General features: G+C 41.2%; 2 protein-coding genes across 13 annotated transcripts in view; both read left to right on the forward strand.

Moving 5' to 3' along the window:
- The first annotated feature begins 53 nt into the window (after window positions 1-53).
- RAB2B (RAB2B, member RAS oncogene family) lies at window positions 54-17,205 on the forward strand. Its single transcript, NM_001192665.1, has 8 exons — window positions 54-417; window positions 637-708; window positions 3,136-3,203; window positions 9,845-9,927; window positions 10,139-10,231; window positions 14,132-14,243; window positions 14,857-14,925; window positions 15,567-17,205. Exons 1-8 carry the CDS (start codon window positions 372-374, stop codon window positions 15,672-15,674), a joined length of 651 nt encoding a protein of 216 aa, NP_001179594.1. The 5' UTR covers window positions 54-371; the 3' UTR covers window positions 15,675-17,205.
- Window positions 17,206-19,443: 2,238 nt separating this feature from the next.
- CHD8 (chromodomain helicase DNA binding protein 8) overlaps window positions 19,444-20,154 on the forward strand; it is a 58,382-nt gene continuing 57,671 nt past the window's right edge. For 10 of the 12 annotated variants that reach the window (XM_059890276.1, XM_059890279.1, XM_059890280.1 and 7 more), the window contains exon 1: window positions 19,444-19,524. The gene's annotated coding sequence lies outside the window, so the exon portion shown is untranslated. The remainder of the gene's footprint in view (window positions 19,525-20,154) is intronic. The other 2 variants (XM_059890278.1, XM_059890282.1) reach the window with 1 other exon arrangement.

Here is a 20,154-nt window from a genome sequence, read left to right on the forward strand (position 1 = left end):
CTCCCACCGCCCCCCCCACACAGGACACGGAACTGCCGTCACTTCCCAACGTCGTGCGTCGCTCTCCGCTGATTGGAAGGAGCGCCTTGGGGCTGTTGCGAGTCAGGCCCGGGAAGGCCGAGCGGACTGACAGGCTAGCTATCGCCTCCTGGAGCTTGGTGGGATAATGGCATGTAGGAGTGTTAGAGGCGTCCCCGGAGGTGGTATCTGGGTATTACAGTCGCTCCGACCGAAACGGGATTTCGAGGGAGAGCAATAGAGACGTTAACTGGGCTAGAGGGGCCGGAGGTCGATAGATTGAGCGGCTAGAGAGGCCGGAGGTAAGTGGCTGCAGAAGTCGGGCGGACCCGGAATCCAGAGGAAAAGGGACCATGACTTATGCTTATCTCTTCAAGTACATCATCATCGGAGACACAGGTAACCTGCGGGCGACAATCCTCAAGCTGGGGCGGGGATCCGAAACATCCAAGTCGGGGCTTGGGGGCGGGGCTCATTTAGTGGGCTGGGCGATTAAGTGAAGCGGGGGCGGGGCGGGCCGCCGGGGGCGGGGCTCGGGGCTCCCCTTCCCCAGTCCTGGACGCCCCGACACTGATCTGTTCTCGCTGCCTAACTCCTAACGCACGCGTCTTCTTTCAGGTGTGGGGAAGTCATGTCTCCTCTTGCAGTTTACAGACAAGCGGTTCCAACCTGTCCACGACCTCACAATAGGTAAGCGCATATACCTCTCCTAGAATAGATTATGAAATCTGACTAAAATAGAAAGTTAGCAGCTTTAGTGTTCTAAGTAGAAAAGTTACGTCTTCCTATTTTTGGGTTAGTCCAAAGTTATGTTAAGTGAAGAATGACTAAATGCTGAGAAATGGGCAGTAGTGTAATGGGGAGTAAGTAATTGAAAGGTGACTAGATTTAGAGATGACCATGAGGTATGGATTAGTTGCCTTAGGATTTTTTTTTTAACAAATGTGATTTGTATGTTTATGTAAAATCCTACGAAAACGTACTGTTAATTCAAAAACTCACCTTACTCTGCGGTAAATTAGTGTGAACCTCATTACTTTTTCAAAGTAATCACTACCATATAGATTTTGTGTGTGTGTTGGAGAGGAGGAAGCAAATGGAAGAGCCATCCCAGACCTAGAATAAAAGGTACATGAAACTGCTAACTTTTGTTTTAAAGAAAAGATATGATAATCATGAGTTTCAAAAACACTCTGGTAATCGTGGGAAATGTGAACATCTTCCACAAATTTGTGATGTGGGACGACCTGCTGAGTTTGAACAACCCTTTCCCCATAATCTCCGTAACTCCAACCCAAATAAAGATTATATACATAACACTAGCTTTCTTGGCATTCAATTGCCATTTCAGAATAAAATCCCTAGCTCCCATTCTTACTATATCACCACTTCCAAGTCCCACATTATGGAAATCTGAAGCTACTACTGATCCCAAAGTACTTATTCAGAGCCAAATAACTAAAGTGGTTAGAAAAGGATTTAGTATCAACAGGAAAATATTTTTGTAAATGACTATTGTGTACAACCACAGTGTGCTAGGTGCTAAGTGATACAGTGCTTAACAAGGCAAACGTGCCTACATTGAAAGCTCCAGTGGAGGAGGTGAGGTGAGGCTGGGGGCAGATACTGAAGAATAAATCACTGTTGCAGAAGGGGATAAGAGGCTGCCACATCTATCAGAAAAAGCTGAAAATGGAAGCATGAGCAGGAACTAGCCAGGTGAAGGGGTTGTGGAGATGAGAGAAAAGTGATCAGGGCAAGAGGGAAAAACAGGTGCAAAGGCTCAGGAATAACAGAGATCAGACTAATCTGGAAAACTGAAAGTAATTTAATATGGCTTGACCATGGAATCTAAAGTGAAGAGTGACAAGAACTAAGAGTAGAGAACATCTGGGGTGGGGAAGGGGAGAGATGAAGTTTTGACACACCTAAAGGTAAAGGGAGCAAGTGACAGGTTTCAAAGTAGTGGAATGAAGTGATCAATCAAGTTTCCCCAGAGTCCAATATATGCCCTGTTTCTTTCTGAATTCAGTCTTCTATACCAAGATAAACAAGGCAGTTGGCTATAAAATGTGCACAAAATATGAAGGTTTCTTCATAATTAGAGGAAGTTGCATAAAAGGGGACAGAAGTTGTATTTTTTAATTCTTCACCATTGAAACTCCATTCCTCTTGTCCAGAAAGAAAACATAAAAATTAGTGACTTTTTTTTTTTTTAGTAACTGTCATTATTCTTGATGATGCAGTCTATAGTAGTAAGAAACAATTTTTTAAATCTGCTTATTGACTGTAAAACTTTATAGAATTGAGAGAGATTCTGGATATATTGTGCCTGGGGCCCCTGAATAGCAGAAGCTAGATTAGTACTGTTTCTTACCTGCAGATCAGAATTCCTGGAGTAAAGTACTGTGTAAAGATAGAAAATAGGACGAATTGTTTGACTTACAATCAAGTATTTTTAATGTAAGTGATCTTTGATTTTTAAGTTTTGTCCTGAGATTACCTTGATAGAAGTTGAATGCCAGGTAAACTAAACCCTTTATTCGGACTATCCGTTTCCAAACCCCTGTGAGGAATGCCGTTTTCTGGTGAACTCTTGGAATTATTGGAGATCTGAAATGTTTCATTCTTGAGAATCTATTCTTAGATAGGTGCTTTTCTAAAAAAAATTCTAAAATTGCAAAAAGCAAGTATTTATTGTTTCATATAGAGGATTAGTGACTGACTTTGGGAAAATATTAAGAAATATTTTCAAAAATTTAGAAGTTTTTTAAAAAGTTACAAATTAAACATTTCTTATTCAAATTTATGCATTAAACAATAATTCTAAAAATTAATTCACTTTTTCTATTTGATTTCTTAATTAATTTTTATGCCCATATATGCTTTTCAGTTATATTCCTGAGGTGGTTGTCACCTGGAACAAAGTTTTTAATTCTAAAAGATAAAACTTTAAGGAGCACAAAATTAATTGGAGCAAATAGGGAACTGTAATGGGCTTAGTGGCACTAAGTACGGAGGATGAGTCATTAGCACAATGAGGACAAGCATGAACCTCTTGTCACCATGGTTGTTGTTCATGAGAATTACATTCTTTCTCTCGGTTTTCACTGACAGGCGTGGAGTTTGGGGCCCGTATGGTCAACATTGATGGAAAACAAATCAAACTGCAAATCTGGGATACGGTAAGAGAAAACAAAAATACTCTAGTCCCAAATATAACAGTAAAGGCTGATGCAGGGATAAAGGGCTATGACGGAGGAGCTAAGGATGGAGGTCAGAGTTCAGTTCAGTCGCTCAGTCATGTCCAACTCTTTGCGACCCCATGGACTGCAGCACGTCAGGCTTCCCTGTCCATCACCAATAGCTGGAACCTACTCAAACTCATGTCCATCGAGTCAGTGATGCCGTCCAACCATCTCATCCTCTGTCATCCCCTTCTCCTCCTGCCTTAATCTTTCCCACCATCAGGATCTTTTCCAATGAGTCAGTTCTTCGCATCAGGTGACAAAAGTATTGGAGCTTCAGCTTCAGCATCAGTCCTCCCAGTGAATATTCAGGACTGATTTCCTTTAGGATGGACTGGTTGGATCTCCTTGCAATCCAAGGGACTCTCAACAGTCTTCTCCAACACCACAGTTCAAAAGCATCAATTCTTCAGCACTTAGCTTTTTATAGTCCAACTGTCAGATCCATACATGACTATTAGAAAAACCATAGCTTTAACTAGATGGACCTTTATTGGCAAAGTAATATCTCTGCTTTTTAACATGCTTTCTAGGTTGGTCATAGCTTTTCTTGCAAGGAGCAAGCGTCTTTTAATTTCATGGCTGCCGTCACCATAAGCAGTGATTTTGAAGCCCAAGAAAATAAAGTCTGTCACTGTTTCCATTGTCTCCCCATCTACTTGCCATGAAGTGATGGGACCAGATGCCATGATCTTAGTTTTTTGAATGTTGAGTTTTAAGCCAGCTTTTTCACTGTCCTCTTTGACTTTCATCAAGAGACTCGTCAGTTCTTTGCTTTTCTGCCGTAAGAGTGGTGTTGTCTGCATATCTGAGGTTATTGATATTTCTCCTGGAAATCTTGATTCCAGCTTGTGCTTCATCCAGCCTGGCATTTCACATGATGTACTCTGCATATAAGTTAAATAAAATGGGTGACGATATATAGCCTTGACATACTTCTTGCCCAGTTTGGAACCAGTCTGTTGTTCCATGTCTGGTTTTAACTATTCCTTTTTGACCTGCATACAGAAGTCAGAGGAGGTCTAGTGAAATCAAGGAGACAGGGAAGCTTTCACTTCCATCTGTTACAGTTACAAATTCTGAATGCCACATCTTTTTGTTTCAAATAACCCAAATATATAGGAGTTTGCTTTGGTAAATATATTGATTAAATAATCCAAAATTCAGGAATTTTCTAGCAGTCCAGTGGTTAGGACTTGGCGCTTTCAGTGCAAGGGCAGTATAAGGGTTTCATCCCTGGTCAAGGAACTACTATTCCATAAGTCATGCAGCATGGCCAAAAAAAAATATCCCAGATTCATTTGCATCTTACTTTGGAATGCATTTTGATTCTTAAGAAATGAGCCTGTCTGCTTTTGTAAGAATGGATACTTTATACATCTTGAAATTATATATAATGTGATGCTTCCCTTTGGGGGAAATGAGAAAACTTAATTCTCTTTATCTCCATCTTAATTCTTTGCTGCTTCGGATTTTTTTTAAAAACAGGAGATGGACAAAGATACCTCAGACTAATGCAGATCAACCCAAATTGAATGGCTCACTCTTTCTAGCTTTTTTTAAAAAATATTTATTTTTATTCATTTATTTGACTGCACCGGCTCTTAGTTGCAGCAGCAGGATCTTTAGTTGCAATATGTGGGACCTAGTTCCCTGGCCAGGGATCAAACTTTGCCCCCTGCATTGGGAGCTCAGAGTCTTAGCCACTGGACCACCAGGGAAGTCTCTTTCTAACTTACTGCCTCACAAACTTTGGTTCAGGAAATTGATTGAGATTAAGAAGTAAAGTGATTTGATTTCAAAAATCATTTGTGATAGCGCACTGGAAGTGTTTTCATTTGCAAAAGTTAAATGCTTCTATTGATTCAACCATCACACAGGCCTCCCTCAGACTTCCCTTTTAGCTCTTGAAAGGACTTGAGGAAGGAGAGGGCTTTCAACCATAGCAGAGGAGGAAAAAAAGTAAGTTAGAAGCCAACCAGGAATCAAATGATTTAAGACATAAAACTATTAGGGAAAAAAATAAAATTTAAGTGATCTCTTGGAGGGAAAAAATATGTTTTAGATCTTAAAGTGTGGTTAATATTACCAACAGAGTTCTTTAGAATTACTTTTGGATTTTGATGTTCTAACAGGTGCAATAAGACACTTATATGATTGTTGTAGTAAGAGATTCTTGTACTGTTGGAAATGTAACCTAGAACTAGTGTACTAGAACAGTCTTCTTACCTTAAACCTGGCTTTAGATTATGTGACATAATGTTTAAGAAAACAGACTTTTTTTGCTATGGAGTATTACACTAAGCTCCTACATTTAAATTATGGATTTGGTGTTTATAGAATTTTTAACTTCTGGCCAGTTACTGAACTGACCTTTGAGCCTAATTTTTCACATTTGTGTTAATTATTAGTATCATGAATGTTATCTTTGGTATATTGTGTTCAGTTCATTCAGTCACTCAGTCGTGTCCGACTCTTTGCAACCCCATGAATCGCAGCACACCAGGCCTCCCTGTCCATCACCAACTCCCGGAGTTCACTCAAACTCATGTCCATCGAGTCGGTGATGCCATCCAGCCATCTCATCCTCTGTCGTCCCCTTCTCCTCCTGCCCCCAATCCCTCCCAGCATCAGAGTCTTTTCCAATGAGTCAACTCTTCGCATGAGGTGGCCAAAGTACTGGAGTTTCAGCTTTAGCATCATTCCTTCCAAAGAAATCCCAGGGCTGATCTCCTTCAGAATGGACTGGTTGGATCTCCTTGCAGTCCAAGGGACTCTCAAGAGTCTTCTCCAACACCACAGTTCAAAAGCATCAGTTCTTCGGCACTTAGCTTTCTTCACAGACCAACTCTCACATCCATACATGACCACTGGAAAAATCATAGCCTTGACTAGACGGACTTTGTTGGCAAAGTAATGTCTCTGCTTTTGAATATGCTATCTAGGTTGGTCATAACTTTCCTTCCAAGGAGTAAGCATCTTTTAATTTCATGGCTGCAGTCACCATCTGCAGTGATTTTGGATCCCCCAAAAATAAAGTCTGACACTGTTTCCACTGTTTCCCCATCTATTTCCCATGAAGTGATGGGACCAGATGCCAAGATCTTTGTTTTCTGAATGTTGAGCTTTAAGCCAACTTTTTCACTCTCCTCTTTCACTTTCATCAAGAGGCTTTTTAGTTCCTCTTCACTTTCTGCCATAAGGGCAGTGTCATCTGCATATCTGAGGTTATTGATATTTCTCCCGGCGATCTTGATTCCAGCTTGTGCTTCTTCCAGCCCAGCGTTTCTCATGATGTACTCTGCATAGAAGTTAAATAAGCAGAGTGACAGTATACAGCCTTGACGTACTCCTTTTCCTATTTGGAACCAATCTGTTGTTCCATGTCCAGTTCTAACTGTTGCTTCCTGACCTGCATATAGGTTTCTCAAGAGGCAGGTCAGGTGGTCTGGTATTCCTATCTCTTTCAGAATTTTCCACAGTTTATTGGGATCCACACAGTCAAAGGCTTTGGCATAGTCAATAAAGCAGAAATAGATGTTTTTCTGGAACTCTCTTGCTTTTTCCATGATCCAGCGGATGTTGGCAATTTGATCTCTGGTTCCTCTGCCTTTTCTAAAACCAGCTTGAACGTCAGGAAGTTCACTGTTCACGTATTGCTGAAGCCTGGCTTGGAGAATTTTGAGCATTACTTTACTAGCGTGTGAGATGAGTGCAGTTGTGCAGTAGTTTGAGTATTCTTTGGCATTGCCTTTCTTTGGAATTGGAATGAAAACTGACCTTTTCCAGTCCTGTGGCCACTGCTGAGTTTTCCAAATTTGCTGGCATATTGAGTGCAGCACTTACACAGTATCATCTTCCAGGATTTGAAATAGCTCAACTGGAATTCCGTCACCTCCACTAGCTTTGTTCATAATGATGCTTTCTAAGGCCCACTTGACTTCACATTCCAGATGTCTGGCTCTAGGTGAGTGATCATACCATTGTGATTATCTTGATTGTGAAGATCTTTTTTGTACAGTTCTTCTGTGTATTCTTGCCACCTCTTCTTAGTATCTTCTGCTTCTGTTTAGGTCCATAACGTTTCTGTCCTTTATCAAGCCCATCTTTGCATGAAATGTTCCCTTGGTATCTCTGATTTTCTTGAAGAGATCTCTAGATCAATGCAATTTCTTTGCATTGATCGCTGAGGAAGGCTTTCTTATCTCTTCTTGCCATTCTTTGGAACTCTGCATTCAGATGCTTATATCCTTCCTTTTCTCCTTTGCTTTTCGCTTCTCTTCTTTCCACAGCTTCTTGTAAGGCCTCCCCAGACAGCCATTTTGCTTTTTTGCATTTCTTTTTCATGGGGATGGTCTTGATCCCTGTCTCCTGTACAGTGTCACAAACCTCGGTCCATAGTTCATCAGGCACTCTATCAGATCTAGTCCCTTAAATCTATTTCTCACTTCCACTGTATAATCATAAGGGATTTGATTTAGGTCATACCTGAATGGTCTAGTGGTTTTCCCTACTTTCTTCAACTTAAGTCTGAATTTGGCAATAAGGAGCTCACGATCTGAGCCACAGTCAGCTCCTGGTCTTGTTTTGCTGACTGTATAGAGCTTCTCCATCTTTGGCTGCAAAGAATATAATCAGTCTGATTTCGGTGTTGACCATCTGGTGATGTCCATTTGTAGAGTCTTCTTTTGTGTTGTTGGAAGAGGGTGTTTGGTATGACCAGTGCGTTCTCTTGGCAATACCCTATTAGCCTTTGCCCTGCTTCATTCCGTATTCCAAGGCCAAATTTGCCTGTTACTCCAGGTGTTTCTTGACTTCCTACTTTTGCATTCCAGTCCCCTATAGTGAAAAGGACATCTTTTTTGGGTGTTAGTTCTAAAAGGTCTTGTAGGTCTTCATAGAATAGTTCCGTTCAACTTCAGCTTCTTCAGCGTTACTGGTTGGGGCATAGACTTGGATTACTGTGATATTGAATGGTTTGCCTTGGAAATGAACAGAGATCATTCTGTCGTTTTTGAGATTGTATCCAAGTACTGCATTTTGGACTCTTTTCTTGACCATGATGGCTACTCCATTTCTTCTAAGGGATTCCTGCCCACAGTAGTAGATATAATGGTCATCTGATTTAAATTCACCCATTCCGGTCCATTTTAGTTCGCTGATTCCTAGAATGTCGACGTTCACTCTTGCCATCTCCTGTGTGACCACTTCCAATTTGCCTTGATTCATGGACCTGACATTCCAGGTTCCTGTGCAATATTGCTCTTTATAGCATCGGACCTTGTTTCTATCACCAGTCACATCCACACCTGGGTATTGGTATATTGTGTAAAATCTATTTATTTTCCCATGTCCAGATCTTAGTTTCCCTATCTTTAAGAACAATAGTCTCCCATCCAAATCTTTATGTAGGGACAGAAGGATAAGCAATTTCAAGAATGTGAAAACTTTTCTGATAGAATAGAGTCAATGCCCAGGGAATTCATATTTAGATAATTTTGTTTCCTTTGATGAAACCTGTCCTCCCCCAAAACCTATTCCATCAAGAAAGCAAAAGTATCCTGTATATGGGGGCATAGTAAATTGCTCAATTATAAATAAATCTTAAATCTTGGCCCCCATTGGAAATGAAAGTAGAGAATAAACTTGAATTTGTTTTAGGACAGCTCTGTTCTGGGCCCTGGACTGCTTTCCCTAGTCGTTATTCCTATTTGCTATGACAGGATCCCAGTAAGGGACATCTTGGCAGTCCTGCTTTTGCGGATGTGTGTGCTAAGTCACTCGTCATGTCCAACGCTTTGTGACCCTGTGGACTGTAGCCCACCAGGCTCCTCTGTCCATCGGATTCTCCAGGCAAGAATACTGGAGTGGATTTTCATGCCCTCCTCCAGGGGATCTTCCCAATTCAGGGATCAAACCCACGTCTCTTAAGTCTCCTTCAGTGGCAGAAGGGTTCTTTACCATTAGCACCATCCGGGAAGCCCTGTCCTGCCTTTATCAGTCACTAAAGGTCAGTTAGTATATGCCTAATTTAAGTGCTTTGTATCTAATTTTCTTCGTTGATCCATTGGAATGAAACTTGTATTATATAGAGCATTGGCATTCTAAGATAATTTTCTAAGACAAAGGAGTGGAAACAAAAATAGAAACAAAAAACAAAGGTGATACGTGCAACATCATATGGGACTGAAAAATACTCTTTGAGTTTCTAGTTCTATTTCCAGTTCTCTCCTAGGGGATATTGTGTGGAAATGTCTTTGTCACACTGACTGTAGGGTAAATATATTCAGTGACAGGGAGCCAGGGATGCTAAACATTCAGCAATTAAATGGACAGTCTCACAGGAAGAATTGACCCACCCAAAATATCAATTGTACTCCCACTGAAAGATATTGATTTCCCACCTGGACTTCTTCCTGGGCATTCAGGTTTTCTTTTGGCCAATTCTCTTTCCTTAATAGAAGTTCTTTTGTAAAATTAACTCCTTTGTGTTAAAGTGGCATCTGATCAAGTAACTTCTCTGCAAATAACCTGGTTTTGTTGGGATTTTTTTTGCTGTTGCCATGTTGATGGAAAAGGCTGGACAAGAATCCTTCCGTTCTATCACCCGTTCCTACTACAGAGGAGCAGCCGGCGCACTGCTGGTGTATGACATTACAAGGTGAGGCATGTCTGCTGCGTGAGAGGGAGACTCTTTCCTCTGTTCTCAAAATCTTTTTAATCCACCTAATCTAGTAAGAATGCTAAAGAGGAATTGCCTGTTTTATATTTTTCTTTATACATATAAGTTTCCCCTTTTTCTTATGCATTTGGAATTGCTTTGGCGTTTTGAAATGGGCCTCTGACCCACTTTTGAAATTTTTCTGCTGTAGGCGTGAAACCTTCAATCACTTGACCTCATGGTTAGAGGATGCCCGGCAGCACTCTAGTTCCAACATGGTTATCATGCTGATTGGGAACAAGAGGTAAAATTTTATTTGTATAAATAATAAGTACTAGATGTCATCTAGGTACTCTTTGGATATTGAATTATTTGGGACCTAAACTTTTTTAGTTCCATTACCATTTTAACCATTTTTAAGTGTACAGTTCTGTGGCATTGAGTACATTCACATTGTTATACAACTATCACCACCATTTATCTCCAGAACTTTTTTATCTTCCCCAACTGAAACTCTGTTCCCATGAACACTAATTTCACCTTCCCCATCCCACTGTTGTTGTTTAGTCACTAAGTTGTGTCTAACTCTTTTGCGACCCTATGGACTGTGGCCCGCCAGACTCCTCTGTTTGTGGGATTTCCCAGACAAGAATACTGGAGTGGGTTGCTGTTTCCCTCTCCAGGGGATCTTCCTAACCCAGGGATTGAAACCACGTCTCCTGCATTGCAGATGGATTCTTTACTGCTGAGCCATCAGGGAAGATCCCCATCCCACTAGCCCCTCGCAATAACCATTCTACTTTCTGTCTCTTCTGACTACTTTAGGAATCTTACAATATTTGTCCTCTTGTTCCTGGCTTTTGTTTAGCATAACATCCTCAAGGTTTATCTATATTGTAGCGTGTGTCAGAATTTTCTTCTGTTTTAAGGTTAGATAGTAATCCATTGGATGTATTTACCACATTTTCTTTATTATCCATTGATGTACACTTTGGTTGCTTCTAACTTTTGGCTGTTGTGAATAATGCTGCTGGTCAGCATGGGTGTACAAAGATCTGCTTAGGTCCCTGCTTTCAGTTCTTTAGGATATATGCCCAGAAGTGGAACTGCTGGATCTTATGGAAATTCTGTTTAATTTTTGGAGGTACTGCTGTACGGTTTTCCATAGTGGCTGCACTACTTAACATTGCTACTCTCAGTGCACAAGTGTTCCAGTTTCTCCCCATCCTTAGCAACATTTGTTATTCTCAGTGAATTTTCTAAGGCACCCATGAGCCAAAAGACATACTTGATGGATTTGTTATTAAATAGTTAGGTCTAAACAAAGTAGCAGGTATTTTTGTCATAGCAACTGAGTAACTGTTTGGAAAACGGAAAACATGAATTAAAAGAAAAAGAATTTATTATTTCATTCTTAAGTAACTGTAACTACTTGCTAATGACCTGTGTATGCCTGTCAGGCACAGCACAGCTTGTCAAACCTTGGAGTTAACACTGCACACTACCACTCTTTTTTCTGTTGCAAATTGATTTTTGTGCAGTGTTTGCTTTTTGTCACAGCAGCTGCCAAGAATGCAGCCTCAAAAAGAAGTGCAAATGTTGAATCTATCATGATCTGATTTTGACACTGCCAGTTATATTAAGCTTGTATTTATGTGGGGGCTTCTCTGGTGGCTCAATGGTAAAGAATCCGCCTTCCAGTGCAGGAGACACGGGTTCTATCCCTGGGTTGGGAAGATCCCCTGGAGAAGGAAATGGCAACCCCTTCCATTGTTTTTGCCTGGGAAATCCTATGAACAGAGGAGCCTGGCAGGCTACAGTCCATGGGGTCACAAAAGAGTCGGCTCTGACTTAGCGACTGAACAACAACAATTTATGTCGTGTTCTGATGTTGAGTGTTGCTGTGTTTCCCTTGAGTATTTAAAATAATCTGTGGCACCTAGAACTGTGGCCACAGACTGATTATACTCATTGGTTCAGCCAATTTGTGAAAAACCTTAAGTACATCCTAGGTATTGTGCTAGACCCTGAGTGGGCAAGGTGAAAACAAAATCCTGCCCTCATTCCCATGGAGTTCACAGTCTAGTGGAGACATAGATATTAAATATAAAATGATTTGTATCTGTTTACAAATTATGATAAATGCAGTGAAGGGAAAAAAAAAGGGCACTATAAAAAAGAGTACCAGGATACTTATTTATTTTTTATAATTTTATTTGGGCTTCTCTGGTGACTCAGATGGTAAAGAATCCGCCTGGGATGCAGGAGGCCAGGGTTTGATCCCGGGGTCAGGAAGATCTCCTGAAGGGAATGGCTACCCACTCCAGTGTTCTTGCTTAGAGAATCCCATGAACAAAGGAGTCTGGGGTCTTATTGCTGCTTGTGGGCTTTCTCTAGTTTTGGAGAGCAGGAGCTACTCACTAGTTGCAGTGTGCAGGCTTCTCGATTTTGTGGCTTCTCTTGTTGTGGAGCACGGGCTCTAAGGCATGCCCGCTTCAGTAGTTGTGGCAAATGGACTCGGGAGTTGTGGCACACCGGCTTAGCTGCTCTGCTCTGAGGCATGTGCGATCCTCCCAGACCAAGGATCAAACGAGTGTCCCCTGCATTGGACCACTGGACTACCAGGGAAGCCCCAGGGTACTTACTGTTGATTTAGAGTTGTAATTTAAACTGGAATCTGAAGGATGGGCAAGAGTTCACTGGGCAAAGTTTTTGAAAAGGTGTCAAACGGGGTTAAGAAACTCTGTGAAAGCTCTAAACTGGGAAGAAGCTTGATGATAAGTTTATAATGTTGGAAGAACCTGGTGTGGTTAGACTAAATCAAAGGGGAATGGTACAAGATGAGGTTGGAAAAGAAGACAGGAGCCAGATCTTGTGGCACTTACAGACCTGAGTGAGGAGTCTGGATTTTATTCTAAACAAGTAGGAAGCATTTAAGAGTTTTAAGCAGGGAAGTAGCTTGATCAGATTTTAAAAGATCTGGAGGGGAGCAAGGGTTGATGTGGATCTCAGCTGCAGCAGTCCAAGTGAGAAAGTGGTGGATTGGACTAGGTCAGTGACACTGGAGAGAGAGAGAGAAAGGATGATTGTAAGGTACATTTTGGAAGTACTTCGCTTTGGGGTGAATTGGATATTTGGTGTGAAGAAGGAAAAAATGTTAATAATAACCTTGGTTTTTGGCTTGTGCCATGTGGAGGTGTGGGACAGAGTTGGGTTGGGGGGAAAAGATGATATTTCATTTTGATGTATATCTGAGGTGCCTTTTACACATGAGTAGAAATGAACAGGAAAATGGACAAACAGATCTGGAACTCAGAGGTATGTCTGGGCTAGATGTTCAGATTTAGGACTGTTGCCATTTCGGGTTAGTTCTTCCTTGGTCTTCACACAGCTCATGAAAAATAAGTATACGTTTTGCAGATGTTTTGTTCTCTAGTGGACTTACTCCTGGATTTTTTCTTTTCATGGTGAAAAACTGGAATCCTCCCAAATGAAAATTTCCAGTTTGAAAAATGAAAATTGGACAATTCACCATAATCTTATTCTGCATCCTTTAATCCTGTGTTTCATAAAGTCTTTTCCATGCCACTTTATTCTTCCTCAGTCCTCGGCTCTGTTCTCAGGATCACCTAATTTTACCCATATCATTTTCTCTGAATCCTTCATTTCCCTGGTGGCAGGCTGCTGTTTATTATACATGTTAATAATGATAATAGTGAGTTAAGGCAGCTGGGTTTTCCTTATTCCTTGCTGTCTTCTTCTTGTGGCTTGATTCCAGTAATGAGGAAGATACTTATCACTATGCGATGTGACATCCATGACTTTTCTACTTCCCAGTAACTGGAATTTCCCTTTCTTCTTCTTTCCTTTGGTTTAACTGGATCTCCTTCAAAAGAGAAGACTACAGCATAGACCTTGAGAAACTATGGGGCTTGCCTAACCTTTTATAAACCCTTTTCTCTGTAATAAGAGATAAGGCATTATCCTCAACTGTGCAGCAGCTGTCAAGAATCTGATCTGAAGAATATTTTCCCAGAGGCTACAGAAATCAGTAACCCTGTACAAGAGGACACCATTCAGGATCTGCATTCTTTATGGATTAACTGGCAGTTGAAACAGCTGTGGGATTCTTTTAGAATAAATTTCTTCTTTCACTTGGATCTTTTTTTAGTTTTCTCCCCAATTAATGATTAATCTCTTGCAGTGACTTAGAGTCTCGTAGGGATGTGAAGAGAGAAGAAGGAGAAGCCTTTGCTCGGGAACATGGACTTATATTCATGGAAACTTCAGCCAAAACAGCCTGCAATGTTGAGGAGGTACTATTTGGGAAAAAGTAGGGAAAGCTTTTCAGAGATTACACCGTTATCTTTGTCCCCCCTTTTTTTTCCTTCAGAATTCTCCTCCTCTGTTAAAACATGGGTAAGAAAAGGATGTCTTGTGGTCATAGTGACCACGTATCTCCCTTTAAGGGAATTGTTCCATTTGTTTTTCCTTGATTCCTAAGGCTTTACTTTTATATTAAGTAACATTAATTGATAAGTGTGGATTGACACTACTGTTATTTGTAAATCATCTTAGTTGAGGAACTAATGAATTCCATCTTAGTCATTCCTAAGTCTGGTGTTGAATCTGTCTTAAGTAACTGACTCAGAAGAGAGCATGTTTGCTTTATTTGCAGAGTGTGCCAATCTGGGAACCCTAGGTACATCTTGCGTCAATACCAAAATACCATAGAATCTCTTTTTTCTATTTGAAATTGTTTGGAATGGCTTTTACAGGGCCTTTGGAGGACCTTGTGTATTTTTACTCAATTCTCGTAATGGTTCCCAATTCACTTTTGAAATCCAAATAGGCATAATATTTGTATTCTCTTTTCCTAATTTCTCTACCTAAACTTGAGCCTAATGCTATGATTTATGTCTCCTTCAGGCCTTCATTAACACAGCCAAAGAAATATATAGGAAGATCCAGCAGGGTTTATTTGATGTCCACAATGAGGTAAGATAGGGTAAGGGGCTGACAATTACTTTTGCTTTGTTTTAAACAGGACAGGATGCTTCCTAGAATATAAGCACTTCCTGTCTAACATGATACTATATGAAGCTATATGAACTGGCATAGCTTGTCTGTTTTTTTCTCAAGTCTGAGACCCAGACTGCTTAAAGAGATTATTAATTGCTGATCTAAAAGGTTTATACATTATGGGAGGTTTTCTTCTCAACCTCAGGTTTTTACTATTCCAAAGCATGAGGGAGGTGTGATTCTTAATTGCTTAGCTTCTCATTTCTATAAAGCACATTTGGGGGGGAATAAATGAATTATATGCTAATATGCTGCCACTTCTGTTTTACCTACTCTTACCAATCACATCCTGATTCTGCACATAGCTATGAAACTTAAGTATAACAGTCACTTGGGCACAGAAGCCACTTCCAGTGATCTATAATACCACAGCTGGTCACCTTATCTTCACCATCACAGAGTACTGTTCCACAGCAGTCTGGCTAAGGCACATGGTTACCTGCCAAGGCCATACCTGCTTCTAGAAATTGTAATTAATGATTTCTCCTTTTATCCCTCTCCTTTCTCCCACTTACTTTTACACTGAGGTGGGAACTATTGCCTCTTTTCTCTTACAGGCAAATGGCATCAAGATTGGACCCCAGCAGTGTATTTCAACCCCAGTGGGACCCAGTGCCTCCCAGCGGGGCTCTCATGACATGGGGGCTGACTCTGGCTGCTGCTGAACAACTGGCCTGGACTCTTTTTTTTCCTTCCTGGAACAGCTTCAGATCAATAGGCTTAAAGAAAGAGGTCTTACATGCTTTGGCTGAGAAAAGCCTCTTTTCAAGGTGTGATGTTTTGCCTCTCCACTTAAAGACCAGGGGAGAATTTGGGCCCTTATTGACCTGTCCTTCTTCAGGGACGTGAGCGTTCCCTATAGATTAGGGCTCTTTTCATTCTCCTGTTTTAATTTGTAAAATGTTAGGATCAAAGCTGATTGTCATGGTAGTTCAAAAATAAATTCTTTTATAAGCAGACACAATCTACTCCCCACCAAGAATTAGTAACAAGGTCTAGGACGTTCTGCTTGAGCCCTTGAGGTGACTGGGATCTGGCTGCCCTTTGGGTTTTATGTCCTCAGTTTAGGGATTTCATTGAGGTTTTTCACTTGCCACTACATAAGAATTGTTGCAGAAGGCAGTTCCTTCTAGTTGAACTGCTCAAGGATGATGAACACTTCTCCTCCATCCCATTTCTAGTTTCTCTGTTTCAGAGTAACTACACAACTTTTGAGAGTAGTAGAGTTGGTCCTAGCCTTGTAGCCACTTATTATCATTACCTAAAGAAAACATCTTTCCCTGTTTGTTTTGTTTTAGGGACCAGACCTAACATTGGTAAGTCAGTGTCTTTCACCAAATAGACTCTTACTGTTTTATCCCACTCACTTCTTAAGGAGACCTATTTAGACTTTCTATCAAGCTAATCTGCCTACTGTACATGACATTTTGCTTCCACTCCTATGCCTTTGCACATGCCCTACTATACACTACTGTTATACTCAAAGTCCACATTTTTTTCCTTCAGAAAGCCTTCTTTGACCTAGGGACTTCGGAACAATTACTGACACAGTACCTTTTAGCTTTCATATATTGTTTATTCATATGTATATTTATTTGTATTTATGTTACTTTGTAAATATGTTTTATAGTAGCTTTGTGTGTGGAACCTGTCTCCCTGAGGTTGTAAGCTCCCTGAGAGCAGGAACCCCTGGTATGCTTTCACTTTTGTAAACCACTTCCTCCACCATTCCTTCACAGTGCCTAGTGCTACTCATGTGATCACTGAATTTGACTGACAAAGACTTGGAACAGGTTTATTTTAGGCTGCAGAGGAAACAAAAAGCCTTACAGTCATCTCTTTGTAATTCTATCTCAGTCTATTCCATCTGCTTACCCTGAATTCTTTATTGCTCTTCTCCTTCTCTTCTCTCTGCTTTCCCTGGCTCTTTGCCTCCATTCCATGCAGCATACAATAAAGCTGCCTGCTTCCAAGCAGTCAAATAAGTGGATACATCTCCATTTGAAGAGCATACAATACTATCCTAGTCAAGTCTGTCTTTGCTGTACTTACCGTGCAGCCTTCTGGGTCAGTTGCTGTACTGATGTCTCATTTTCTTCCACAGCACTGCGGTCTTGTGAATTTTTTTCCTCTTTTTTTTTGGTTGTCGATAAATTGTTTCATTATTAAATATATGCATGTATCCAAGCTGCTCACATTTCATGTGTCATTTCTGATTGTATCCCAAACATAAGTAGATACTCTTCTTCTAGGGAATTGTATCAAAGGAATTGGAAGAAGCCTTCTTGAGATACATTCATTTTATACTGGATTCTGCCCCCAGTAGCAGTAGTATTAGTTCACACTGTACCACAGGAAGTTGGAAGGCATATGGAGTATTACTTTGATTAAGGTTTGGTTTGGTTTGGTTTTTGAAAACTCCTACCTCATTTCAAAAAGGATTAAAGCTGTTGAATTTGGCTAGTCCACTCACACCAGAGACAGAAGTAAAGTAAATAAAACTTTATGGTTTCTGTACAGGAGTTTTCCTCTGTCAGTCAAAGAAACCTTTAGCGATCAAGATGAATCAGAACATTGATCAGAACATCATTCTGTCTAGAGCTGCTGCTTTTGGAGTGTATCTTTTTTTTTTTTTTTAACATGGTAAACAATTCAAATGGAGTATCTCTTGAATTGATAATCCCATATTATCCAAAAACCACTCATAACCTTCTATACTCAGGTATTTCATCAGTTTTAAGCATAAGAAATGAGAGTATCTAGGCAAATTTATGACCTTTGTTGATCACTGCTGATGTTCTGAATGAAATGGTCATGAGAAGTTACAGAAAATGCATCTCCCACCCCCATGTGAAGAATACTGGTTATAAGATAATATGAGTGTTGGTTGATTTTTGAAGCCCAGGACCCTTGGAAATATACTACTTATAGCAGTCTAAGTCATTACTATTTATAGGTCATTGCATATGGCAGGGATACCCATTCCCCTTTCTGTCTGTGCCTAATAACTGGTTCCTTTGATAGTAGCTTTATTTTGTACCAAAAAAGCAGAAGGATAATAGGTTCTCATTCTAGAAACTATAATTAAGGTCATATCTGTATATGCATTTACACATTGTTCTGGTAAGCCCTAATACTAACATCAAATTTGATATAACAGTGGTAGCCAAGGAAGAATTTGGCCAACAGATTTTGTTCAATATACAGAGAAATGTACTTGGCCAAGTCTTCTGTGATAAAATGTTGACTCACATGACTCCTTTAGGTCTCTGAGCTCCTACTATGTGTGACCATGCAAATGTTACTTCTTGAGAAATTCCTTTAATGATAGGGAAAGACACCCTTCACTCAGGATTTCCAAAAAATTAAAAACTTACTGTAGCAAATTTTAATAGCAGTAGAGTTAAACTAGAAAACATGGGTAAATCTTTCTCATTGAGGGCAAGAGGATTTCATCTACTGTAAAATTATTTCCATAACAATTTAAACACTATCATTGGGAAATTACTCTGCAGCCAATATTTCTAAGGCAGTATCGTAATGCCCTCCTTGCATATAATTTCACCTCTAAGACATCATTTGCTCTATCCATATTCACAAATAGTTTGGGTCTATTGATGAATTGAGGCCTTTTTTTTTAAGTTGAAATTCTTTACTGAATTTTGTTCATTTCCAACTGACTAGCAGTACTCTGTTCTGTCAAAGTCAGAACACTGGAAAACTTGCGAGCGAAACATAAGGTTTAGAAGCATCTAGAATAGATGCATAACCTATGCTGATGTTATGCTGATATCCTGAGGATTGAGACATTTCTAAAGGATTATCCCAGGAACTCAGAAAATACACTCACTTCAAGAATTAATTTTTGCTTCTTTGATTTGGTTAAGATCGCTTCACTTGTATGAGAGAGGGTGGGGGCTGCCTCCAGGCACACTCAGCATTATTCCAGGTTTATTCCCCATCGTGACTGAGGGGTACTCTGATTACGTAAAGGAGAGTACGTTGGGGCTGTACCTAAGCAGTCGGACAGGACGCCGAAAAGGGCTTTAGATTCCTTAAGCACTCCCTCCTCCCGGCCCGAAAGGCACCAGCCCGATCCAAGATGGCTTCCCAGAAACAGGTAACTAAATGTTCTAGTTTAGAGCGCCCCCAACGGCGGGGGTCAAGAAAAGAAGGATGCGGAGAGATCCGAAAGCCCGTGAACGGAGAGCGGTCAGAGACAAGGTACCGCCAGATTTTATTTTCAATCAGGCATATGTGTGGTTGCCTCAGCCTTTTAGGACCTCCCATCCTCAAGAGACTTCCTGGATGGAGCTCACATTACCCTGCTGGAAGAGGCGGGGCGTCGGCCCTGCCATTGGCGGGTGGGAGCGTAGGTGGGCGGAGCAAGGGAGCATGGACTACTAGCAAGCTAGATTGAGGCGAGGGCTGGCCATGCTCCGCCGGAAGGCGCCTTGTTCTCCGAAAGGGTGAGTTGAAACGCTGGCTGGAAAGGAAGCGCCGGGACTTGTTCAGGTAGGCTCTCAGCACACGCCCGCTGCTCAGTGCTGGTCCAAGAGTCTTTGCAAAAGCTGCGGCTCTTAGATTGGTTTTCATAACTCATCCTCCTCCTCGCTTCCCCGCCCTCTGTCCTTCCCCCAGTTGTGCGGGATCAGGTGCTGGGTGATGCTCCGGACTGAACCATTCTCCTTTGTGAGAGGCCGGGGGAGAGGGCGGCTGCCGGCCCGCAGGGCCCGAGCCGGGCTGAGCCGCGAACGCGGCTGCCCCGGCCCCTGTGAAGTTTCTAGGCCTTGTCATTGCATTACTGGGCATCGTGTAGATTTGAGGCAGATCCGTTTTCTCCTTGCTCCTTCAGAGGGAAAACTCCGCGGCTCCGTTTGGTTACTCCATACTTTGGACTCAGAAGTGGGAGTTTGGGGTTTGGGTTTTGTGTGTGTGTATTTTAGCAATAAAGGTGGTTAGGAGAGCATGAGGTGAGCATGTGCGATTGTTTTACATTATTAGGTGTAATTTCTGTGGAACTTTGGGAGAGCGGAGCAGGCTTTTGGACAGTGTTTAGAGGTGGTTGGAAGAGAGGAGCTCTAGCTTTGCATCTCCATTGACAGGTCCGCAGAGCTCACTGGTTTTCTGTTGCATTATGTAAAC

Source organism: Bos taurus, chromosome 10 (genome assembly GCF_002263795.3).
Source record: "Bos taurus isolate L1 Dominette 01449 registration number 42190680 breed Hereford chromosome 10, ARS-UCD2.0, whole genome shotgun sequence".
Lineage (NCBI taxonomy): Eukaryota > Metazoa > Chordata > Mammalia > Artiodactyla > Bovidae > Bos > Bos taurus.